Source organism: Malania oleifera, chromosome 2 (assembly GCF_029873635.1).
Source record: "Malania oleifera isolate guangnan ecotype guangnan chromosome 2, ASM2987363v1, whole genome shotgun sequence".
Classification (NCBI taxonomy): domain Eukaryota; kingdom Viridiplantae; phylum Streptophyta; class Magnoliopsida; order Santalales; family Ximeniaceae; genus Malania; species Malania oleifera.
The window spans coordinates 23,938,364-23,965,720 of NC_080418.1; the positions used below are offsets into that span (position 1 = coordinate 23,938,364).

General features: G+C 35.9%; 2 protein-coding genes across 5 annotated transcripts in view; one reads left to right on the plus strand and one right to left on the minus strand.

The window, feature by feature from the left end:
* Window positions 1-1,212: 1,212 nt before the first annotated feature.
* Window positions 1,213-16,071, minus strand: LOC131149859 (proteasome subunit beta type-4). 2 transcript variants are annotated; one of them, XM_058100636.1, is made up of 7 exons: window positions 15,805-16,071; window positions 15,651-15,715; window positions 15,401-15,477; window positions 3,302-3,431; window positions 2,940-3,099; window positions 2,654-2,839; window positions 1,213-1,584 (listed from the first exon to the last, which is right to left on the minus strand). In XM_058100636.1, exons 1-7 carry the CDS (start codon window positions 15,808-15,810, stop codon window positions 1,471-1,473), a joined length of 738 nt encoding a protein of 245 aa, XP_057956619.1. In that variant the 5' UTR covers window positions 15,811-16,071; the 3' UTR covers window positions 1,213-1,470. The 2 variants fall into 2 exon arrangements, with proteins under 2 accessions (XP_057956619.1, XP_057956618.1); XM_058100635.1 differs by having other exon boundaries at window positions 2,937-3,099.
* Window positions 16,072-26,793: 10,722 nt separating this feature from the next.
* The window catches only part of LOC131149860 (E3 SUMO-protein ligase SIZ1), a 46,569-nt gene continuing 46,005 nt past the window's right edge, over window positions 26,794-27,357 (plus strand). For all 3 annotated transcript variants that reach the window (XR_009135312.1, XR_009135311.1, XM_058100637.1), the window contains exon 1: window positions 26,794-27,180. The gene's annotated coding sequence lies outside the window, so the exon portion shown is untranslated. The remainder of the gene's footprint in view (window positions 27,181-27,357) is intronic.

Below are 27,357 nucleotides of genomic sequence, written 5' to 3' on the forward strand. Positions count from 1 at the left end.
TGACCCCTTCCCAAATAAGTTAAAAAAAAAAAAAAAGGTAGTGTCACATGTCAAGAGTGAACCCACATATCCAAGTTCCACCCAAATAAGTTGAAGGACACGTGTCAGACTCCCAACATCCAAAACTCAACTTTCATATATATACCCTCATTGCCATAGTATTTCAACAGAACTTATCATACATGAAATTAGTTTAATTTTAAAAATTGAATGAATACAAGGCAATTGCTCCTTTGTGACCAATCATGGGTTCGGAAATAGATTTTTTTACATAAAAATAGGGATAAGACTACGTATGCTATAATGATCCTCTCCTTTCACAAAGGCGGAAAGCCTTATGGCCCGAGGACGCCCTAATGAATATTAGGCACATGTATCTTATTATTCACAAGTATTTCTAATTATTTCTGCATTGCTCATGCGGTGTCTTGTGTGCGTCCCCCGTCCCTGTCCCACTAATATACCCTGTAAAATCACATAAATCACATGACACCATTCTATTAGATGGGGCACAGAAACATTCCCCCTCCTGGAGCATCCCAAGTCTTCTTTCTTTTTAGTGGTAAACGTTTCATTTGTAGCCAAAACAACGTAGGACAGAAAACGGCAATATCCCATTAATAATTAAAAATGATAGAACTTGACCTAATAAATTGCTGAAATTTCACTCACCGCAACCCCACTTGGAACATCTATAGGCACCGTGTGCGTGTGTGTGTGTGTGTGTCACAGAGATTAGATTTCAAACAGATATGTGTGAATTTAAAGAAAATGATACACAACATTTACATTGAATTTCATCCAAATTCATATAAAATTTAAATCCAAAGTCAAAAATTCACACTATCACACACAACCTTGGAGTTCCGATAGAACTTAGATTTGGTTTGGACAAAACTCAATGCTCCCAACAACAATGCCAAGTCCATCAAAGCAGAAAATGGTTTTGCAAATTGACAAGTTCCATTTCATTGGACTGGGAAGATTGATGGACAACCTAGCAAGAACGCATCATAGACTACTCTTGATTTCAGTGCTGTAGATGGAAAACAAAAATGTAGCATAAACAAAAGCATCGGCAGGTACTCATAAGGATGCAATGCTTCGATCAAACCAACAATAACTAAGAGGAAAAATCTAGATCTGCAGAATGACAAATGGTCGAAAACATCAAATGGCAGATTAGTGGGGCATGCACGTGCAAAAAACAAGTAACGCAATCCAAAACAATGGTCTCTATTTTGATGTTCAAGTGGGCAGATGAGCAACTTGGAAACCAAAACAAAATAAAAATAACCATAATTCAGAATTGAAATTCAAAACATACAAGTTTAGTCATCAAACAAATTAGTCAATTGCACCATAATCGATCTAAATTAACATAAAATTCGCTGAATTTTCATTTTTGATCCTGCTTAGCTGTTTTATGTTCTCCAAGTATGTAACCATATCTGCAGTGCAGTAACCCAACTACCAAGATCCCTCAGCGCCCACAGTTGGATTCTGGAAGGCAGAAAATCCCCAAAAAGTCTTCAACGAGTATGGTTGAGAAATTGTTAAACCCTCTTCTGTAATTTTTGCTATCTGCAATTTCCAAATTTTGGAGTTAATGAGACTACTCCCACTTCACAGCATATATAAATTCAACTTCCAGTCACAGGCAACAATTCAACTTATACAAATGTGGGTTATCCTTGCACAGCAAAATGACCACTTGGGCATGAGCTGTGAAAATTGTATACCGTGCCTCTAAATTAATAAAAGCAGACTGAGACGACCAAATGCATCAAAGCAAAACACTACCTGGACAACTATTTAATTTTTTTTTGTAGTTAAAGTTCCATTTACAAGACAGTATTTTATTTATCTTATATTATACTGTTGCTCTAGCCAGATCCACATTTACATTTCCATTCTCCCTTTACTGTATTATTAATTAATTTTATTATTAATTAATTCAATTTGAGTCTGAACCCAAATTTTACTGAAGTTGAATCCACTTTTATTCTTTCTCTTTCCTCCCTCCCTTATTCTAAAATTTGAAAAGAAAGAAAAGGGGAAAAGACGGATTAGTCACACATTACACAAAACAAACTTGATTGAGGATTTGGAAAGCACAATAATTCTGGACCATGTTTGCCAAATGTTAATTGAACACTAAATCAACAAAGGAAATAGAGTAATTTTTTTTTTCTTGCCAGGGGGAAGGGGGCTAGGGAGGAGAGAAAGGAATGGGATGGGAGAGAAAGGGGGAGAGAGATGTGATTTGGTTGTTGATAACAAGCATAACTAAGATAAATTTTAAACTGAAAATATCCCAAAATAAAGTTAAATCTGAAAAAAAAAAATGTCATTCAAATTAAAATTCTTAAAAATTGAAATAAAAAATACTTAAAATGGTGCAACAGCCATGTTAACCTTAAAAAAGGTCTCAAATCACCTGTTGAAATTCAAGTTTTCAATCAGAATTTTAAATGCCAGTGTAAATTAAGTCTACGAATATAACAATTAACAAATGATGCAAGTTGGGGTACATAGAAGCATTTACACAGGCTGTATATCGAGAAATTGAAATATGACCTTAATAAAGATTATTTGTCAAGAATGTTACCAATGAACCAGTGACGCAAATTATGTAGAGAATAAAGCAAACCTGAAGCTTGTTTACAGCAGACCTATCACGATACAAAAGCACACGCATGCATTTCTCAAGTAACTTAACGCCTTCTTCAAAGCTTAAGTTTTCATGCCACTCATCACGAAGTATTGGGCGTGCAAGATGGTTTCCGAACCCTGTTGCCACATGATTGTCTTCAAAATGCACACCAATCATACTTACCTGGATGCAGACCAGAGTTAGCAGCCTTTAGTCACATATTTGGAACACCATAGCTCATTGATAAGCATCCAGACAAACAGAAAAGGTAAGCAAATACTACCGTGCCAAGATACTTCTGTCCATTTTTCACCCCACCAAGAACCAGGGAATTCCACAGCGGATTAAATTTGTTACGCCTATTATACATCACCCGAGTCAAATAGTTGTGAACTTCTTTAGGTCCCAAAGAGTTCCCATCATCCCACATGTTATCATATAAGCTGCAAATAACAGATAACCAGAACAAACAATAGCTTGTCAGAACTAGCATATGATGCACACATTCATAAAAGAGAAAAAAATGTGAGGGAGGGGAATGCTATTGCATACCATTTGTTTATTTCTACGCATATTCATTCAAATTAATCAATGACCCACCCAAAAAATAAATAAATAAATAAAAATAATAAAGAAAAAACTTACATAAGCTCATCAAGATAGCGTAAAATCTCCTGGAAATCACTTATTTCTCCACTTGCGCCAAGAAGAGAATGTTTTCCCACCGGCTTCATCCGCTCCACACTCTTATAACGCAGAGTAGACCCATAGGAACCTAACAATGTGATTCAAATGATCAAAACACAATGCCTATGTAACAATATTCAGAAATCAAGACATATGTTAGGCCAGGAAATGGAAATATTGTTTATGAAGTAAATAAGTTGGTACTGTGCATGAATTGTCCTGTGCACTATATAGTCCCCTGCATAACCTATGCAATAAAACAGTATATGAATTGCCCTGTGTGCCTAGCAGAAGTATGCACAACACATATTCCAATCATAAGAGCAAAATATTGGAGAAGACAAGGTATTTGTGAAACAAATCACTAGGAAATTCAAGAAAGGCAACCAAGATAATGATAGAAACCATAGTTTTAAAACCTGACCAACCCAGTGAGCTCACCAGGTAGGTCGCCTGTTGGACCGGTGGTCAACCCAATTGTCAAACCGGTAACGTTATTATAAAATATTACATAATTTTTTTATATTGTATACATATCTATTTATATAAAAATAATTTAATATAAATATTGATCTAATGATTTATTTTAAAAAGGAAAGTACTCAAATATAATATATCCTGTCTTATAAAACAGAGCGTCGGCTTCCAGGTGGCATACTACATTTCTCATCTCAGTGTGCAGGGTTAACTGCTTGTGCCATGAATTATTTATTTTAGTATGCTTTGCTTACTTGGTCAACTCAGCTGACCCACTGAGTTTGCCTGGTTTAGACCAACTCGCACCAAGTCAACCGAGATGACTCGGGTTCTGAAAAGATCGAGTTCTTGTCCATGCCCGGACCAGCCAAGCTGCTGGGTCAGATCAATCCCAGTCCGACTGGCCAGTCCAGTTCAGGTTTAATAACCATAATAGAAACACATGCAAAAGCAGATGTTCTTAAAGAAGCTTAGAAGACACGCGCCACTGACATGCAGAGAAAATTTGTAATGAACTCACTGATAATAAGAACTAAAAAAAAAACATTATGTGACAAAGAAGCTACTTTAAGGAAAGAAAAATGGAAGAAAAAAAAAAGACAAAAAATCATATATACAGAATTTTAAAATTATTTTTAAAAATTCAGTGTTCTTTCTAAAGTGCAGATCAAATAATTTGTTCCTCCTATTGAAAGAAGCATAAGTAAATTATTCCTTTTGAATTCTATAATCAGCATATCCTTTTCTTAAAAGACAAACATTCACTTGTGATTGTTCCTATTCTCAACAAAGTTTCATCTAGCGAGACAAGTTAAATTAATAAATTTCTACTGCAGTTATTTTCCCACCAAATGAAGGACCTAGGAGTATAAACCCTAACTTCTATCACTTTTGTATGAAGTGGCAGCATTCAACAGGGCACACATTGCCTTGATGGCTCGAGAGATTTATCATTGCACTAGACAATGGCCTCTAGACTAGTCCTTTATGAAATTCAATATAAATTTATTTCCAATATGCATTTCAAGTAAAATTGGAAGTTTGATATTAAAGTATTCGAGGAAGGTTTCAGACCCTTAGATTCCCCATGAGAGACGTTAGAATGTCTAAATGTCCACACTAGTATTTGTACCTCAAATCCACATGGATAAAATTTGAATACATTTACCAATGATCCCCAAAACCTACGAAAGAACGCAAAATCCAGTGCACAAAGCTCCCAAGCTATATCAAGATATGGGGAGGGCATGACGGCAGAGTCTTACCTGCACATTTGGAGGGGTTGTTACCATGACTTAGGTTTGTCACCTTCATATTTAATTGAGTGAAACACTTTTACCATTGGGTATAGGAACAAGCTTTCATGGACAGCCATGAAAGAGGTTAGACCCCTTTAAACATTTGTTCCAAAAGTTCCTAATCTCGTCAAAATGTGAATTTAGACCCCGTGTCTTGTTGCAATATCCTTTATAAATGCATCACCAAAATCTTGGATAATAGAGTTAACAAGTGCTTGCTGTTGACTCTACGAGTCCAATCCGGTTTTGATAATGACAAATCACTTGATATTTGATCTGTGCATTGAGTTTGTGAACATGAACTATATTAAGCATACACAAAAGGATAACGAGTCATGGAAGCCATAAAATAAAGTATACATATCTTGGTAAGATCCATGGAACTCAAAGAATACGAGAATCAAGATGCAAGCGACAAAGTTCAAGAACGTCATGGGATTGGGTACTTAGAACTCATGTATTTACATTTTCATATGATTTAATTTGAGGCTCAACATATACCCTAGAATGACTTTAGGACTCATGCATTTCATGAACATCATTAGGGGACATTCATGGACTTAGAAATAGTTTTAGAACCCTGCAAAGTATTTTTATAAAAGATCCAAGAAGGAGAGCAAAGCAGAATTTTAAACTAGCAAAAAAAAATTTAAGAAATGGCCACTTCGGTAGCCTGAACTTAACCTCAGTCGCCTAAAGAATTTCTTCAGAAGCCTGAAAATTAAGTTCAGTAGCCTGAAGAATTAATGGTGAAACACAGAATCTGACCAAGGCACTTCGGTCGCCTGAACTTGGAACTTCAGGCGCCTGAACTCGTCACTTCAGGAGCCTGAACCCTACTTCAGTCACCTAACCCTGTGTCCAGGTTATTTTTTCGAAACTTTAAGGAACTTCAGTCGCCCCAGCCATCGACCTCAGTCGCCAGAATTTGCAGGAAAACTTAAAAATTTAATTTTTATTAAGAGAACTTGCGAGATTTTTTTTATCCAACAGTTGAGATCTATTCTAAGGGCAAGATACCTATATATACTGAATATATAAACCCTAGTGTGTAAGCCAAGATCAACGAGAAGAAAAGAGAACACCTTTTGAAAGAGAATTGAGAACTTTGAACGTACTACTATACGATTGCTTGCACTCCAACCTATATTCATTTGCCTTGGGCAAATAAACTCAGAAAACCAAAAGAGATCTCACTTATACATCTTGATTTCAACTTGATATTGAGGTTTGGTTAATCCATTTAGTGTTTTCAAGATATTCTCATACCATCATCAGTTATTGAATATCATTAGAGAAGATTGATATTGAATTTTCATATACAATATACAGAGTGTATTTGACTAGTTCGTTACTTGAAAAAGTTTTTCTTTGGCCATTGATTAAAGAGTTATCATTCAAGTGTGTTCTTAATTAAAGACTTGATATTTTGGATACTTCTAAACTATTTGATTAGATATCCTTAGAAGTGCATAACTATATATATATATATATTGAAGGATATTTTCTGAAAATCTTATATTAAGTTTTTGATCTTTGGTATTTTCATTATTTTGATATATATATATATACACATTAAGTCAAATATTACCAAGATCACATTGAGATTGAAATCTTAAGAGAAATATTGTTTTTGACAAAGTGTGTTTCAAATCTTTGCAATCTTCAAAGCTGTTTTTGTATTCAAAGATTTAACCTAAGTTCTCCAAAGTATTGATTTATATAAATATTTTTTGGGAGATTTAAGAAAAGGGAACATTAGTGAATCATACTCTTGCATATAACGATTATATCGTTACATTCATTCTGAGCTTCAAGTTTCATCATATGATTATGTATTAGGAATTTGAATTGTACTCACTAACTTTTTTGGAAGCAATTTTGAGTGTTTTATAGATTACATTGTATTCACGGTTCGGCTTGTGAACTGGGGTTGAGGAGAGAGTCGTATCTCTTGTAAGCAGCGAATTAGGAGGGAATTGTACCTCTTGTAAGCAGCGGATTGTAAGGAAAGTTCCGTCCCAATTTAAGGAGCAGAGATTATAGTGAAATCCTTGAATGGGTTGCTCAAGGCGAAGACGTAGGCCGAGTTGGTTGAACCTCGTAAAATTGTGTTTGTCTTCTCTCTTCCCTTAACTTTTTACTTTCTGTACTACATTTTATTATTCATATTGCATGTGTATGGTGAATAACTCTACACACAATTGGGTAAAAAGAACTTATTGATAAAATAAATTTAATTCAGTCATAAATCCCTACAATTGATTTGTTAAATATACAAATAGGGATTAAAGGGTAAATAGGTTCAAAGAATTTTAAAATACCCAATTCACCCCCTCTCTTGGGATTATACCTAAATCAACACTTGCCTCTCTGAAAGACTTTGATTCTTGTTAGTGATTCTTTTGGTCATTTAACATTATCAGCAGGGGCTAGTGTTTATGTTCATAAGCATGGGTAAGGGTATTATGGTCATTGGAATGTGTTGACATCTATCATAAAAAGAGGAGAGACCTATCGTGATTAGGTCTTCCATTTTACTCAATTTTTTAACATGGTGTCAGAGCAGACCTAAAACCTTAATTGCCACAGCCACCATCAAAGCTGAAGCCCCAAACACTAAATCCGCTGCATGGCTACCATCATAGGGGAATTTAAAGCACCACCATAGGCCTTAAAAACATCCAGAATCCAAAGCAGTCCTCAGAAATTTCCAGATGACACTACCAGTTTAGGAACACCATAGATTTTGCAAAACCAACACCACAGCCACCCACAGACATTGCCAATCTGCCCCATACTGAAATCCCATCACCAAAGATCCTCCCACGTGCCCTCACACGCTGGTCGAAGGCAACCAGGGCTGACCCCATGCGCCAGCACATAAAGGTTATTTCAGGCCTGTTTCTGGCCTGAAAATTCCTCCAGCAATGTTTAAATCCTTCTATAAACATATTACTGAAGTTTTTGGATATGTTTCTTTGTCCAAAGATCTCATCTTTAAAGTTGCTCATGTGCGGCACCCAGGGAATGATTGTTTGATACTTCCCAAAGCTGTTTGTCAATGTCTATGGAGTTCATTGGGGCCTGAAACAGTGGTATTTGCTGTGTTCGTGATTCGTTTGTTGTGTGTTTTTGGTCTGCTCCAGTTGTCGAAGGTTGTGCGTGTTGGGAGGGAGTTCAAGAATTCCAAAAGCATGTTCTTCACTGTGTATTTATGATTAGCTGCTGTATCGAGGTTGTGTGTGTATTAGAATGGAATCCCCAAATCCCAAATGTGTGTTCCCCTCATCAGTATCAGGCATCCTAACAAGCATCTCATCACATTGCATCTTGTGCTTAGAAAGGTTATCCTACAGTCTGAATGTCTGGTATCTCTCCCACTAATCCTTGGGTTATCAACTCTGCTGCAACTGAATATATAGAATAGGTGTCACCAACTTCTTTTTTGCCCTCCAGTATTCTAAAAATCTACCTCAAGTTACCCTTACTGATGAGTCCACTATTACAGTTAAGGGGATAGGTACAGTAAATCCTACTCCCTCTATCTCTCTTTCTTCTGTTTGTACATTCCTCAATTCCCCTTTGATCTCATGTATGTTAATAAAATTACAAAGTCTCTAAATAGTTATGTAACCTTCTTTCCTGACTCTTTGTTAGTCTAGATCTAAAGATGAGGAATATGATAGGCACGGGACATGAGGCTGGTGGACTTTACTACTTTGAGTCACTCTCTCCTCTTGCCTGCAGGGCTGCTGCTGCACCACATCAAATTCATTGTGGCCTAGGTCATCCATCATTGAAAAAGTTAAATCATCTAGTTCCTACTTTGAGTTCTTCATCTAATCTTGATTATGAATTTGATCAATTAGAAAAGCATCATTGCGTTCCCTTTGCTTCCTAAGTCAATAAATTCAAGTTAGTCCATCCTGACGTTTAGTGCTTTGTTACATTTGTCAACAACTGCCCCAAAATGACTAGGTTGTATTTAACAAAATATCACTTTGATTTTTCTTTTTTTTTCTCTATTTTTTTTTTTTTTTTTTTTTTTTTTTTGCCTGTTATTGAACAAAGACTCAATTTGATATGCCCCAATTTTTCATAGTGATAATGCTGAGTACTTCACTACTCAATTCACTACCTGTATGACTAACTCTGGTATGATGATGATCCATTAGTCATCTTGTGCCACACACAACAAAATATGGTTACAAAGCGAACCAACATATTCTCGAAGTCATTCGAACGCAATTGTATCAAACGAATGTGCCCAAAGTTTTTTGGAGTGATGCTGTGTTCATTACTTGGTGTCTCATCAATAAAATGTCATCCTCTCTCCTTAGTGATAAAATCCCAAATTTCATTATTTTCCCAAAAAGCTCCTTTCTTCTCACTTCCTCCAAATATTCAGTTGTGTGTTCTTTGTCCATCAATTAAGTACAAAAAAGGATAAGTTGGATCCTTGTGCTATCAAATGTCGTTTTCCTAGTCTATTCTTTCTTTGTGTTAATATCACCTTTTTGAGTCTACAACATACTATTTTGATTCCTTGAGTTCATTGACCTTCATAAGCAGCTAGGCTGCAAATGAGCCAAGCAGGTCACAAGTTACTCGATGTTCGGCTCGATAATAGCTCGTTCAAGCTCATTCATTAAGATAAATGAGTCGAACACGTACTTCAATTTTGAGCTCGAAAACTAAACAAAAGTAAAGCCTGAGCTAGATGATACTTGACTCGTTAAACTCACAAGCTAGCTCGTTTAACTAGCTGACAATTTGGATTGATTAAAAACACAAATAATAGGCTTGTTTAATAGGCCCAAAATTAAGTAATGACATGAGTTCATTAATTTTTTACTATATACGACCAAAAATATATTTTCCTATCTACTTTAGGAGGCTCCTTAATTTTTATATATTTGAATTTAGAGTTTATTTTAAATTGATATTATTTTACATATATATATATATATATATTTAAATATATTTTCCCTTTAGTCATCACTATTCACTAATCACATAGTTTTATTTATCTTTTAAATTTTTTTAATGACATAAGATAGTTAAACACAATTAAAATATTAACGTTATCTTTTAAATGAATTGAACCATTTGTTTGTTTATATCAATGAGCAATTTTAGATTTAATCTTAAAGTTCATTAATATATGATCAAATTTTTAATAAGAATAGCCTTGGCTCGTTTAGGCTCGTTTTAAACTCAATTAATAAATGAGCTGAACAAAAGCAAGGTTGCACTACTCGAGCTCAATTTTAAACAAACCTGGACATGCTAAAGATCAGCTTGATTGCAGCCCTAAAGGTAGCCTTCCAGATCTTAACCTAAAATCTTCGCCCAGTCCTCTACAAATTTCATCCAGTTTGAGTTCTTCTTGTCGCCTGGATTATCCCAATTTGCACGTGTACACACAACTCAAAGGAGGAGAGCCTCCTATAGCTTCCACTTCTATGCCTCTCGTTCCCTCATCAGATGATCATATTTCCCAAGATGTTGATCCTCCTATTATTGTTTGAAAAGATAAATGCACTAGTACCCAACGTCCAATCTCTACTTTTGTTTACAATGACTTCTTGTCAACCTCATATTACTATTTTGTTAGCACAGATCTTTTGCTACTCTTCCAAAATCTTTTTTTGAAGCCCTATTCCATTATGGGGGTGAAGGATAATGATCAAAGAGATGCATGCGCTACAAGATTATAATACTTGGTAGTTGGTACCTCTTCCACCTAAAAACCATGTGGTAAGGCTGTCGTGAAGGTCAATTCCGATGGTTCCATAGCTCAGTTGAAGGCCCGCTTTGTTGCTAAGGGATATACTTAGAAGTATGTTTTGAAACTTTGAATTATTTAGACACATTCTCCCTTATCGCCAAACTTGCCTCGATATGTTTATTCATATCCTTAGCTACATCAGTTATATGTGAAGAATGTTTTCCTACACAATTATATGAGGAGGTATATACATATCAACCAACTAGTTTGTTGCTCAGGAAGAACACCTTCCCACAGAATTATCTAAGGAGGTCTATACAAAGCAACCAACTGGGATTTTTACTCAAGGGGTGTCAAGCTTAGTGTGCTTGCTAAAGAAATCATTATATGGTTAAAATAACATCCTAAAGCGTGGTTTGGTTAACTCAGTGTTGTAGAACTTGGTTTAGGCCTCACGTAGTGTGCGGTAGATCACTCTACATTTTATCATCACACTTCATCCAGTAGGATTTTGCTTATTGTGTATATGGATGATATTGTGATTACTGGTGATGATGATCAAGGTATCTAGGGTCTATAGCATTTCCTACAAACTAAGTTTCAAACCAAGGACTTAGGATCATTGAAGTACTTTTTGGGTATAGAAGTATCGAGATTTAGTACAAAAACCGTCTAGTCACAAAGGAAGCGTGTTTTTGATCGTTTAAATGAGACTTGATTGTTGGGACCCAAACTTGTTCAAACACCTATGAATCATAACAGTAACTGCCAAACAAGGGTGATATGTTGCCTGACCCAGGACGATAACAGAGACTTGTTAGAAAGTTCAATTATCTCATAGTTACTCAACCAAATATATCTCTCAAAAAAAGTGTTAAGTCAATTTATTTATGTTATGAAAACAAATCAATGGGATGTAGTAATTTGAATCTTGAGATATCTCAGCGATGCATATGGGAGCGGAAGAGATCTCTTATACCACGATTTGGTTCACAATTATACTCTAAGATATGCATACACAGGTTGGACCAAATCCCCTTTCAACAAAAGATCCACAACCTGGTCTTGTAAATTTGTTTGTGGTAATTTGATTTATCGGAGTAGTAAGAAAAAGATTATATTAGCTAGGTCAAGTGCTAAGTCCATGGTTATTAAGCTCGCGATCTGGATCGTAGGATCATACGATTCTATGATCCAGATTCACCCAAACGATCCAAGTCGCAACAAAAATCGGAATCAAGTAGAATTGTGGTAGAATCGTAGAATCATAAGTCAAATCGCACAGACTCTATTACCTAGTTTGTGATTTTTTTCCCTTTTCGAGCTTCAATAATGTGGCTCAATACATGTTTTTATTTGCCTAAAAACCTTAAAAAGGTTTATGTTGGGTCCAAAGTCTTCTAGAACTAGGGCAAAATGGCTCCCAGACTCCCATCAATGAACAAATTCAGCAGAATATGCACCCGACTTCCCTGGAGTTCGACGCCTCAGTCCTCTACTCATTGAGATTCAACAACCTAACAACTGAATTTCTCTCCTGTTCGACAACTAGAGAGTCCTCCATCTAGTGACCAGCGTTTGATCAGCAGCAGCTAGCGGTCTTGCTGTTTGATCAACAATTCTTTGGTGTTCAACCACCAGAGTTCCTAGGGTTCAACAAAAACTAAGCCCTCAGTCCTCTGTGCTCTTCCTTCTTTGGTGCTCGACAAGAACACGTCAGTCCTATTCAACACAAAGTTCTTGTTTGATCAGCAGCAGCCAAGAAAAAAACCAAGCCAGCAGGCCGATCAGAGCTGCAGAGGCATGCTTTGAAACAGGTTTTTTTGCTTCTTGAAAGACTCAATAGTGAGCATTGTTTTTCTCCTTCTTCTTCTCCTTTTCTTGCTCTTCTTCTTTTTCTTCTTTTTATTGTTTTTATTATATTTTTAACTTCTTATACTTACTAAGTTACTAACCAAGTTTTTAGTCTTAAAACTTGTCATAAAGTTCCACATATATATTTTTTAAATTTTTATTTTACATTGAAAGTATAATCTTACGATTCTCGATCCAATTCTACGATTCGATCCTGCAAACCCCTCCAACGATCCCACTTAGAATCCCGATTATAACAACCTTGGTTGAGTCAGAGTATAGGATCATGGCTCACACTACATGTGGACTTGTTTGATTGAAAACATGTTGGAAGGAATAGGTTTTCACATTCTCAGTCTATGCAATTGATGTGTGATAACCAACATACTACTCATATTACCTCCAATCTGGTCTTCCATAAGCAAACAAAACACATTAAAGTCATTACAACCACTCATGTGAAGTCCGAGCAATTTGCTAATTTATTACTTACACCTTGGGTTGTGCTTGTGTTAAATTCATTTGTAACAAGCTAGAAGCACATGATATATATGCTCCAGCTTGAGGCGGAGACCTAATGGTTATTTTGGTCATTTAGCATTATTAGCATGTGCTAGTGTTATGTTCGTATGGATGACTTAGTAAAGGTACTATGGTCATTGGAATGAATTTGACATATATTATAATAAATAAAGGGAGACTTATCATTGTGAATAATCAATTTTACCCAACTATTCAATAATTTTTATTTTTGTATTGCGAGCCTTGTGTTTTCCCTCAAAAATTGCATCAACCGAGTTCATACATGCATCACCACCCCAACATTGACTACAGCCCCAACTTTAGATGTAGCTTAGAATTGTTTTCTGCTCTCTAGGAGGTTACTTCTCCAAGCAAAAGTATTACACAGGAGGGCCATTAGTCCCTTCATCTACCACGTACCACAAACACCACCACTACAAAAGCTTGTAGCTATTGTTGTTCCATTGCCAACACCAACACCTCCATTCATCACCGCCACCACCATCACCACAACCATGTCCTCCGCCACCAACATCACCATCCACACACCACCCACGTACCATCTTTTACTCCATATTATTTTAATAAATAATTCTTCATTTTCAACAAATCAATGCATTTGCTATGCTTTCAAATTTTTCCACAGAAAAAGGAACCACAAGTGGAGATGAAAACTCTAAAAAGGAAATGAAAATTTTTTTCAATGAATAAGCAGGCCCTTAACCATTGCTGGTATTATAACTTATCCATCCATGATTTTTAGCATCAAAACTTTCTGGTGCTCTATGTTTATTCACCTCCAAAAAGCAGAATCTGAAGTTGAAAGAATTTGTAATGCTTTTCTTTGGAAAGGAGTCAGCAACAAAGGAACCAGTGCTCAACTTGCTAGAATGACATCTACATGGCAAAATCACGGGAAAATTTGAGCTTAAGAAAGTTTTAGGAACAATACATAGCACATGCCTTGAGGAATCTTTGGCTTAAGTTTTTATCCTAAATGGGTCAATTGGTGTTGCCTCTAAATAAACATATGCTGAAAGGAATGAATTTCGCATTTGGGAATGCAACAGCAAAGAGCACATGGACTCGAAAGAAGCTTTTGAAAATAAGACCAGTTTCCAATAAAAGCAGTAAAAGCATATTCTGGGTTATTGAATAAACACTTATGGTGGGATAAATTTGCACCCTTACTAGATAACTATCATTAGAAGGATCATTTATTATTCAACTACTGGAGAGCAAGCTAAGATAGCAGTGCTTGAAGAAGGGGACCACAGCATTCACAGAACATGAAAGTAGGTTATATTATGTTCTGTGAGGATTTCCCACATTTTCCAAATGCATATTAGAATTTCCAAATTTTCCAGACAACTCAAAACATTTATGTTACATTTACTTCACAGAATATCTATTCCTAGGAATAGAGTATTTAATATATAATTTCATAGCTTACAAATGAAATACATGTTTTGTCATCATAAAGTAAATGACAATGCAAAAAATTTTAATAATCCATGACCATTCCCAAAGTTGAATAGACAATCAACGAACCGAATGTAACCTTAATTCCCAAGTTAGCAATGCTGCACAGAAGCAACACATAGAAGTTCTGAAATATTGAATGATACTACATACCATAATATGTATCATTCATCAGATGTCAGTTTTCAAAGCATATGCAGATTCAAGTTCTTCAAAGAGCACAGATTGGAGTTGATTTGCAGTAAGGATTGATCTGATTTATGTTACACCTAAAAGGGAATAATTTGAATCTAATTATATAAAAAACTAGCAGGGAACTCTTGCCTTTACTATCTAGGGTAGTACAGGAATGCAAGAATCCACCAGCGAGCTTTCACATGTTTTTGATAACAGAACGAGCTATTAATGAAATACATAATTACATGGATGGAGTATAAGAAATGCTCTCCAGAAAGAAACAGAGAATTAGCAAAGTAAAAAGGATATTAAACTTTGAATATTAAACTAATGCCGATGTTCAGCAGCTGAAGATAAAGGATTAGTTTGCCACTCAAGATCATTATGGGCTTTTTTGTTCATTTTCATTCCGTTTTCTGGCAGTACTTTTTTCCTTTTTCTTCAGTTCAGGACAAATAAAATTGTAATTTCTCCAATTAAAAAACAATAAAAAGAAACTTTTGGTGTTCTAACCGCCCATATCAGCAGCCATCAGAATTCCATCTTTGTACTTGATAGCGACCACAGATGTGCCAGTAACATATGGATACCTGCACGAAAATAAGCATCAAGGGCAATATTAGAACTTTCAAAACTCCCACTTCATGTATGGTATATTACAATTTGCCCTAACTGGCCCTAGGCCAAGGCTAGGTTGCAATGGCGCATCTGCGCATGCGTAATGACTGTAGAGAGAGAGAGAGAGAGAGAGAGAGAGAGAGACAGAGTTCTCTGAGAATCAGCTTCGGAGCATAGTAAGCTGGACTGCGCTTTGGTGGAATCAATCGACTGCAAAAAAAAAAAAAAAAATCAATAACTCAGCCAAGGATCCGAAGTGAAATAGATAGAATAATGATCAGTTCTCCTTCGCTACGTACCATCATTTCCGGATTTGGTGAAAGATGAGAGATCTCTTTTGAGGAAGGAATTTGGGGAAGAAACACAGTTAGGAACAAGCGCTCTCGTTTTCCCTCTGCTCAAGAAACCGTCTCATATAAGGTCTCCAGTCTCAACACAAGCCAGCTCTGACCGCTTGGAAACCGGTCCGGTTTTGTCCGGGCCTACGTATGAGAGTGCCGGCTATCAGAATTCCGGCTGGACCGAACCCGCCCCAACAAACATTAAGCCGTTGTTAGGGGTGGCAAATCAGGTCAACGGAGTGAGTTCGAGTATATCATAAAAAGGTTGGAAGTAAACGGTTTCAAATTTGGATAGATTAATTTATTAACGGATGATTATTATGTAAATTAAAATTCATCCATTTAATAAATAGGCCATAAATAGGTTATTCCTTCAAAAAAATAATTTATTATAATTTAAAAGATTTTAAATATTTCATATAAAATGACATTTTTTTTAAACACTCATTCATTTAATTTTTAAATGGGTCATACACAAGTCACCTGATGAGTGAACCAACCTGAACCCGCCTAACCTGTTTAATAAACGAGTCGAGTTCGAATTGATCCATTTTATAAATGGATAAGTTTATGCTAAATTTAAATTCGATTAAAACGAGCGGGTTACAAGTCACCTGTTAGATTTCGACCCATTTTGTTATCCCTACCCGTTGTAGTGGTTGGTGATGTCGGTTTGTTGTGTGTAAATTTAAATTTTAATATATTTCATATTAATTACTAAAACATAAAGGTGTTAAAAATTAATCAAAATTGTAAATAAGTAAAATTACTTATTTATAATTAAAATTAAATATGGGTCAAAATCACAATTATACATAACGAAGAATTATGATGCTTGCGCTTAGTTATTGGTCACTTTTCTTATTTGTTTTATAGCTTATACTTTATAAATCAAAACTGCAAATGCAAGTCCTAAACAAACAAAAATATTTAAAAAATGATTAATAACTTTGTATTTACTTTATCGAGAGTTTTTGTATTTAAATTTATGTAAGTTTAAATAAATGTAACTCAAAATTATATTGATTTTTTTGTAAATCCAACCAAATCTATATTCAGTACTTAAAATTAGCATAGTCTTCAAATTAACTTGCATTATTGGACCAAGGTCAAGTGCAATCTAATTAGCTACTTAAAGTTTTTTTTTTTTTTTTTTTTTTTTAATAGTTGCTGAAGAGTTTGATAGAGTAATTAGGGAACAAATAGTTTAACACCCATATCAAAGTTAGAAGCCCTATATTAAATTGAGCATTATAATTAGATGAACATTTTACAATAGGAGATGCTCATTTATAAAAGATGACTCTTTAGAATTATTCAAGATGTGCTATAAGACATCCTAATACTGATACCCTTGGTGCAATCCCAAGAGAGAGTGAATTGGGTATTTTAAATTTTGTCTTAGGTTCAACTAATCCAACAATCAGTATTATACAAACCTAGGGTCTTTCTATGTAATTATACACCCAATCAAATATTCAAATAATAAATATAAACATACAGGTGCTGAAAGTAAATTACAGAAAATAAAATTCATACCAAATATGTTATAGGGGTTCGGCTAATACTACCTACGTCCCCGCCTTGGCTCACCAGTACAAGGATTCCATTAACACTCATTTAACGAATGGAGCGGCACCGGTTACAACCAAATCAATTAACAGAGCTGACATAAACCTACAACCGCATCTTACTAGGATGGTGCACCTAACTTTCCTAACCAGATCTAAGTCAATTCGAGACTATTCAACATAACTAGTCTCCCTCTTCAGGCCCACGCCTGGAATACAACAAATGTAATTTTTGCGTACACGAAAATATGCTTCTCAACAAGTAGATATGTACCACTATCAATCAATACACATCAACAAGATAGGAACTATAAGCTCAGTGTTATACGTGTGCTAAACTCTCAATCTTATGTCAATATCCAATCAAGCACAAGAGTATATTAACAAGCTAATATATGAAACTAAGTAAAGATAAATCTCAATCACGGTTTAGGATTTCAAAGATTTGTACCAATGGAAATTTAGAATATCTCTGAAATAATTTTCTCAATATCAAAGCACAATGAGATATTCAAATATAAGTTTCTAATAAATATTTTTGCATACAAAAATACAAGCCCTAATGAGTCTTGCAATAATAATACAAAGACCCACTTAGCTATAACATTTTTCTCAACCAAAGATTAACTATATAAAATCAAGAGGAAAAATCCTTTGCTTAACCCTCAAACAAAAATCAAATATGTAAGAGCAAGTGAGGGATTATAGCACACTAGAACAATCAACAAACACTCACAAGACTTTGATTTCTCAAGAGAATGGAAGTATTTGAGTGTATGAAGTTTGTATAAGAAAATAGGGCTTAGGATTTTTCCGAAAATTTTGCTTAATCTATTTTGCTAATCCTTGCAAATGAGCCCTTATATATAAAAGAGGGTCAAATTATGATCTTTGAGGACATAGGGGTAATAATTAAAATTGTTTTAAAACCATTTAAGGAAATTAACCCATTTAACTGTATTTACGTCGGTTAAAAATTGGACCAACCCAAGAGTTTCGGGTGCCCGATCCATAGTTCGATCGCCTTAACAGACACACTCAGAAAAGTAATTTTTGAAGTTTGAGTGCCCGAATATGCGCTCAATTTGTTGAACTGAAGGCGATTTCCAAAAGACCGCGATTTGGGTGCCCGATCCTGAGTTCGGTCTACTGAACGTATGTGTTCAGTTGCCTGAGGCAAATTTGAACGTGAAGTTCGAGCTGCCGAGTTGGTGGGAAAAGTCACAATCAAGGTTCGGTCGCCCATGGATGCTATGGTCATTTTTGGCTCGATTGCTCGAAACCAAGTCAACCTTCTAACTAGTCAAAGGTTCGGTCACCTGAGATGTTTTGAACACCAAGGGTTCGGTCGCCCAAAACCTCACAAATTTGGCCTTTTATGTCATATTCACTTCAATTATTTCCCCTAATAATATATGTAATATTGGGGATAAATTTATGTGTATGTGCAAGGACCTAGGGCCTTTCTAAGGTCTTTGAATTAGTCCCAAAAACCTAGCGTCTGTCGACCGAAGTCTGTCTATGGTCATTTGAGCTTTATAGTTACTACATGCATGATGCACATTAATTATTACAGACCATTCCCTATATTACTATTACAGACCCGAATGAGCATAAAATTAATTACAATAAGAATAAATCTTCTGGGTCTTTAGCCTTTAAGTCTTCAAGTCATTGTGTGTCGTAGATATTGTCAATTGATCTTGCACACAAACTCGACAAACATTAAATACCTTATACTTGTCATTATCACAAATAAGATAGGACTCAAAAAATCAACAATTGCCCCTTTTTTTTATGATGACAAATACAAGTGCAAAAATGGGTAATAGCCAAATAAAGTTCCCCCTAAAAATATGCATACCAAATTTTGCAAGTGTATTTCTCCCCCTTTTGGCATTGACAAAAAGGGCATGTAAAAAATATAACTGTTTTTGAAAACTAAAGTAATTTAAACCATATCATAAGACCCGTAAAAGATTTGATTTTAAAACATACGGCATATGATAATAGGTAGAAGGTTTGAGCATAAAACAGTCTAACTAGTTCGTATGCATTTTCATGTGTAGTTATCGAACTAGTTATGCAATTTTATATATATATATATATATATATATATATAACTATGATTTTCCCTGAAAATCTGTGTGTCATGATAGCGATGACACCGGCGGCGGGTTCATCTTCATAAATTTCTCTATGGTGCATCCTAGAGATAGCGATGGACCTCCCTGTTCCCTAGAGCTCCGAGCAATCTCAGCCATAACTTGCTAAGCCACACTACGTAGCACAACATCTGAATCTTCGCCACCAGCATTAGAAGGACCCGCTCCATCATCTCCACTAGTGTGAGCGCTACTACCCCCTGGGTCCATCCTGCAAACACACAAAATACCGTTTCAGACTCCTATTTCCCATATATACCTAACTTATTCTATTCAACTAGAACTTCAAATCCTCTATTAATCACCTCTCCCGATCCTAATCTCAAAATCCAATTCTGCAACCCAACTACATGACTCGTTGATAGTTTACTATGGTTTTCCTGAAATCGTCACCCCAGGAAAAACACAGAAACCACCACGAAATCCTATATCCTGATCACATAACAAAACCTCAAATCCTTTTTCCTAGATTCTAGTGTTGTTTCCTGCTGCACTTTAGAGTCTATAGAACCTAGCAACCTAGGCTCTGATACCAAAATGTAACGACCTCAAAATTATATCATTTTTTTGTATCATTATATATATTACTTAAATATCCCTACTATAGACTCTCAGACCTCAGCTAGGCGCTGAAGTATTTCTGTAAATAGTGGGCACACCTATGCAGTGGAAAACATAAATCACATAACCACAAATATACATACAATACCAAAATCCAGTAATTTTCCATATTATATTTACATATACTAGTATCACTTTCCCAAAACTCAAACCTCCCTGTACCAACTTACCCTAAGTACAGAGCAACCAAGGGACTCTCTAACCACGGGCCTGATCTGCTCGCCTAGCTGGCTCACCTGAAAAATGTTAAAATGATGGGATGAGTCGACGTTCGGCAAGTGGAAATATGTTATTACTAGTGTGTGGCGACCAAGTTGCATATCAATAATAATAACATTTGAAACTGTAAAGCTGGCAAATCAGTATACATTTAAGCTTATGGTAATTAGCCGTCACAGTTGTTTTCACAAACCTGAAACATTTTACATACAACAGTTCATTCCACACTTACTTGAGTATAAAACAAATCATACCGTTTTCAATTTGAGAATACAGTTTAATACAAATACATGTACGGTCATCTCAATACCACAGTTTATACAAGTATACGATTTTCCAATAGAAACAGAGATGATACCCGAGACCCCCAATTTTCCTTAAAAAATGTAACCCAAAAATCCCGCATTTTCACCTGATAGATTTTCCCAAATACGTAACCAAACCATACATACAATCGTAAACTACAGGTTTACCGATTTTGATTTAAAAAATAACTGATATAAACATAATCCCCCTACCTTTCCCTGAATACCAAAACCCAAACTCTACGGCTCCAAAACTACAAACCGAGTTACCAAAACCTAAACAACAAAGAACAATACTTCCTTGCAATACTATTCTCTACAGATCTACCGAAATGAAAATAGATTCAGAGCCTTACCTCGGTTTTGCATCAAAACTCAAAAATCCTAAAAATGAAGATTCGATTCGCTATCCTCGAAGAGATTCTCCTCCTAATCCATGTGGCAATGTCGAATCGTTGATTCCGGCAACAGATGACCCAAAATCCTAGAGAGAGAGAGAGAGGATTTTCATTTCTTAATCATGAAGCAAATGAAAAATTCAACTTATAGACCTTTGACTCAGCTAGACTCATCGACGAGACGACGTCCTCGTCGATGAGCCGCAGAAGGTAGTTCGTCGGCGTCAAGGTGGACTTGTAACAACCTCAAAATTATATCATTTTTTTTATATCATTATATATATATTACTTAAAATCCCTGCTATAGATTCTCAGGCCTCAACTAGGCGCTGAAGTATTTCTGTAGATAGTGGGCACACCTATGCAGTGGAAGACATAAATCACATAACCACAAATATACATACAATACTAGAATCCAGTAATTTTCCATATTATATTTACATATACTAGTATCACTTCCCCAAAACTCAAATTTCCCTGTACCAACTTACCCTAAGTATAAAGCAACCAAAGGACTCTCTAACCACGAGCCTGATCTGCTTGCCTAGCTGGCTCACCTGAAAAATGTTAAAATGATGGGATGAGTCGACGCTTAGTAAGTGGAAATATGTTATTACTAATGTGTGGCGACCAAGTTGCATATCAATAATAATAACATTTGAAACTATAAAGCCGGCAAATCAGTATAAATAAATTTTACGTTAATCATAGCTTAAAATATAACTGTAACATCTGAACTTTCTATCTTTTGTACTGCTAATATCATACTATATACATTAAATGCAATAAAATTGTATATATATATATATATATATATATATATATATAACTATGATTTTCCCTGAAAATCTGTGTGTCATGATTTGACCCCTCATGACAGGGTTGTGCGGCTCGTAGGCGAGACTTTAAGCTGGTCGGCCCTCCAGGTAAGTTACTATACTCTACACTACCTCAATCCAATCAAACTACATCCACTCCTAAGCACGAAACTGGAACTGCTACCTCATAAAACCAGCCCCCTCAACCCAACTGGGGAGCGCCCCGATAATGGTTTTACGATACCCACACACTATCTGAGATATGTGGTTGCACTCTATTTTGTATATAGCAACGGTACCATGTTCTGTAGACCGTATCTATCTATAATATCTCATCAGGTATCTGATACTATATAAATATATATACTATAATTATCTTTATTGTTTTTATCATGTTTCCAAAATAACAATAATATTATAATTCTATACTGTAAATAATGTAATATCTTAATAACATGTCTGTAGCATCTTGATGCTATAACTATATATTATGTCTGTATAAACTGAGTGTTATGGCATTAGGAAAACATGACATTCTGTAAATACTGTATATACTGATCTGTGTAAACATCTGTGTACGTGTATATATATCTGTCTGTGTAAATATCTGAATATATACTGATATGAATCAAACTGTGGATGTACATATGCTCGTATATACTATATAACATGATATTATGAGAAAAACTGCATAAGATTCTATATCAGATAATATCTACTCAGGCCACACATTCTTTAATACTATTATTCTATAAAACAACATAATAGCTTGTATACATGCATATAAAATCTCTAATAATATAAGTAAAATCTCCTAACATAGCATATTTCTTTTACCTAATTTCTGAAAAAGCCCTCACTGAACTCTGACCCTACACCCGCAGGGTTCTCCACTCAACACCCTAAAAACGACATCCCCCATAACAAAACATTAGTATTTTCTTACATACTACATTTCTTATAACTGTAGGGAAAACAGATTTTGAATAAAACATCTTACCCTGAATTTGGGATGAATTTCAAACAACTTCCACCGATGATCCACTCTAGAAGACTTACAGAGAATTTCGCCAGAAGTGTCGTGGTGGCTTCAGATCGTCAATCCGGCAAGAGACAGGGCTGGGATCGAAGAGAGAAAGGGGGAGAGGCGTTTTAGAGGGAGAAAGAGTATTTTGCGCCAAAATTCTACTGAAAAATCCGGGTTTTGACAATTTATAACCCCAGATTCGTCAACGAGACACGTCATCTTGTCAACGAGTCCTTAAGAATTTCGTCGACGAACCTTACTTCCTCGTCAACGAATTTCAGACTGCCCAGAACACCTCTCAGTATCTCCTCGTCGACGAGACATGGTTTCATCGATGAGGTCTCTTTATGTGCTCGTCGACGAACTTCCAGACTTCGTCAATGAGGCCCTGTGCAAATCTTCTGAGTTATTACATCCAAAATGCAACATCGTCAACGAAGTCTGCTGCCTCTTTCTGTTTTTGTTTCCATTTCCTCCCTCTTTATTATTTAAATGCCATTATTCTTCGAGTCATTACAGGACTCGTCGACAAGCCTGAGATTTCAGGATTTCCCAAAATCTTTTGGTATCTCCCCGTCAATGAACCACTGAAACTTGTCGCCGAGCTGTACAAGAGACTTTGTTGATGGGAAAAGAAGCCTTGTCGATGAGCCCTACTGATTTTTACCTTTTTAATTTTCTTTCTCTTTTCTTATTTTATTTAATACACCTATCTCGGGTCGGGTTCTTACAGGTCGTGCATATGTCACTATATCAGCAAATGAAATAGTCAAAGCGTGTTGATTCCCATCAAAATATGACCATGAAATTTGGTAGGTATATATATAACATTTATAAGAACATATGGATTTAATTTGGTGATTTTTGAAGTTTGAGAAGATGGTTTTTTGATTTTTCAAAGTAAGTATCGAAATCTGGGATGCATAGTTCAATTAGCAGAACTGAAAGTCAATTTCAAAAATCAAGTTTAGTGACCAAATGATGCTTTATGGATACAAAATTTATCTCTAAATTATAAGCATAAAAATAAGATCATTCCCAAATTAGTCTCATTTTTTTTTTTGGAATAATGGTTTATTAAATATAGTCGAGTTCAGAATTAGATCCTTGAGGGGGTTCAAAGCAAAATTATAATTTATTTTCTAAATCATGGATTTGTGGTTATCTTGTGATAGGTTAAGGATATACTATAAAGTTTTTTAATGCAAAAAAGATCAAGGTAAGTAGGTTTGATTATGTCAGTTTTTTATAAAATATGCTCGAGTCTATTTTATTTTTTAAAATATCTTACTTCTCCTGGGTTATTTACAACATTATGATATTCTATTAAAAATAAATGTTTTCAGTGCAAAAATCGTGTGGCATGAGCTTACTTTTATTAAAGTGCATTACATGTTTTATGAAACAATGAGCAATGATGATATTTTTATTGCATGATTTTATATATTAGTATGTTTTAAAAATCCTTATGGTTAAGAGATTACAGAGTTACAGATGTTCGTTACCGTAACTTACAGTTTTAGTTATAAAGATCAGAGTGCACCCACACTGTTCTACATAGTGGTTTTCAAAGCAGTGGATTCTCTGGAGCGTACACCTAGTTCCGAATTAGGACTTGATAGGGAAAATTTCACTTACATTTTACAGTTAAAGTTTGACTTAGTTTAGTTGGCCGCTGGCTAAGTCCAGTCTCCAAACTGCACAACCCTACCATAGGGGCAAACATGACCCAAAATTTACAGGCCTAAGGAATGTTTTACAGAACAAGTATCAGAGAAAGTACACACACACACACATGTGCGTGTGCGTGTGTAAGTATTACATTTATAGTTCACTGTTTTGAAAAACAGTTACAGTTTACAGTTAACAGTTACAATTTTACAAATGCAGTTTTGAAATTACAATATTAAATGTTAACTGTTACAAATTTATGGTACAATAAAGCTTATTATAACTACACATTGATATAATCTTTCTTAGTTATTTAGTGTCGCCTTACCCAATTAATCTCTTTACCTTACAGATAGCTTTGAGAAGCATGTTGAGAATCTGACTTAGCAAGCATGTGGGCGGGATTAGAGAGAGTAGTTTAGAATAAATACTAGAATAGTACCAGCTAGAAATGCTTTTATGTTTTGGAATTTTTAAGAATGTTAATTTTGATATTGGAGATTTCTTGTGTATTGTAATTATTTAGCACTCTAATATAAAAGTTTATGAGATTTTATTTATTTTCGCTATTTTAATTTCTTACGTCACTTGTGCATTTATTATAGGAAGTCGCATCTTAGACCCTACGGGTTTGGGGCGTGACAATGTTAATGTGTTATGGTCTAGCTTGATCCATTGAAGGGAGGGAATTTGATGGCGATTTACAAAGGTGATAGATGTGAGGGTGTCAGGGGGCGTCAATTGTAGTGGCAATGCTCGGTGACACCGATAACATTGTAGTGATGGCAACGACAACCATGGTGGGCAGAGAACAAAGGTAACTTCATTGCATTAGAGGGAGATCAAGCATGCATGCTCACAATGGAGATGGAGATCAAACGGTGATGGTTGTTGCGAGTGAGCGAAGAGGAGAGAAGAGAGGGAGTGTTTGACGAAGGCATTGTGCAAGTAGTGATCGAATCATGGAAGATTAATTTGTAGTAGTAGCAATCATTTGGTCGCAAGGAGGAGGGAAGCCCTACGACCCCTGTGTACACACAAGAGGGAGGGAATTTGTGGCAGATGAATCACAAACATCCAATCAAGAAACAAATGACCTTGACCCCACGGGCATGGCGTGGTGGAAAGGTATCATCACGTAAGAAAGAGTATCGGAGGTTCAATTCCAGGTAGATACTCATAGATATACTCATAGAGCCAGCGGTACCTTTGGATGGTGAGAATTTACTCTGTAAGCCAGCGAGGACCGTGGATGATGAGAGTTTGCTCAGTGAGTCAGCGGAAACCGTGGATGGTGAGAGTTCTTTGTGAGCCAGCGGGGACCGTGGATGGTAATGGAGATGTGTCCCGAGGGTTAGGTTGACCGAACGTCCAACTGATGCACGGAAGCCGTCTCCACATTCCGGACTTTACCTGATCTGTGAGACCTAGGGGGAGGACGTTGATCCGTAAGTTTGGTGCCGTACTAGGGGGTCTGAAGAGTTTGTTGGTGGTTGGAGTCCTATGTAATAAAAAAAAAAGAAAGAAGAAACAAATGGCCTTGATACCATAATAGTTAAACAATATTTTTTTTTTTTGAGAAATTAGCGTGTTATGGTAGCTAAACAATATTTTTTTTTTGAAAAATTAGCATGTGTTATAGTAGCTAAAATATAACTTCTATAAAAAAGTAGTGCGTGTTACTTGAGGCCAATAAGCTCCATTTGTACACACCTATACATAACTTGACACAATACTAAAAATATACATGCTATATATACACTAACAAATAAATACATTACCAAATATAAATAGATATAGATGTTTCACCATTTAAAGGACAATAAATAAAAAGAAAAAACAAAGTATTATTAAGGTAGAGGCTGTTCTCGCCATATTCCCGCTGTTACAACTTAGCCCTCTGGCTGGGAAGAAATAAAAATTCATTACTTAAAATGCTACCGACCAGAATTAAAAAATAAAAAAAATGTGGGAAGGGAAGTGGAGGGGAGCTGGGCTCACCAAGGCTCTAGATCTTTCTAAGGGGAGAATAATCATGTATGATGCTCAGACCAAACCCTTGTACAACGAAGGTACGCTACGTAGAATTGACCCCCACCGCCCACGCCAATCGTGAAGACCATAATCGATCACGTCCGTCGATTTTATCCTACCCTTTCAGCCTTGAATCTGCACTTTTTGTATCCGGGCCAGCGGTACTTGGCATGTTTGGGGCGGGGCCCCACCAACCCGAAGGCCGCTTTTCCGAAAAGCCCCCATGCCGTGCAGTACACCCTCGAGAGAGCACCGGAACCAAACCCGGACACGTCCTCGAGAAAAAACCCGATTGGATAATCAGCAACACGTCCGGAACATTTTGTAAAATGGAGAAAACAGGGCTGATTGGTTCGCATTGCGTCTTGGTCAAAAAAGAATGCTGCGGATGGGGGAAGTAGGCGCCACGGTCTGAGCTCGCAAGCCCTTCACCGATTTCTCAGATTTCTCCTTCAATAAGCATTCAAATCTGTTTTTCTTCAAATTTTTCCTTCAATCAACTCATGTGCGTAGCTCTACATGCCGCTTCCTAGGGTTTTTGTTCCGTGTTTTGATTATTTTTAATTTATTTATTTATTTATTTATTTATTTTTTTACGGTTTTTTGAGTAAAGCTAGGTTTTCTCTTTAATTTCCTGTCAATTATACGCTGTTATTTTAACTTCGTTTTTGCTTATTTTGAT

Bases quoted from the DNA above. Each gene is read 5' to 3' on its own strand.
- LOC131149859 (XM_058100635.1), bottom strand. The intron at 2,840-2,936 runs GTATTTGCTTAC...GTCTGCATCCAG, and splicing joins AGAAGTATCTTGGCACGGTA to GTAAGTATGATTGGTGTGCA. The intron at 1,585-2,653 runs GTTTGCTTTATT...TGGAAATTGCAG, and splicing joins CTGCTGTAAACAAGCTTCAG to ATAGCAAAAATTACAGAAGA.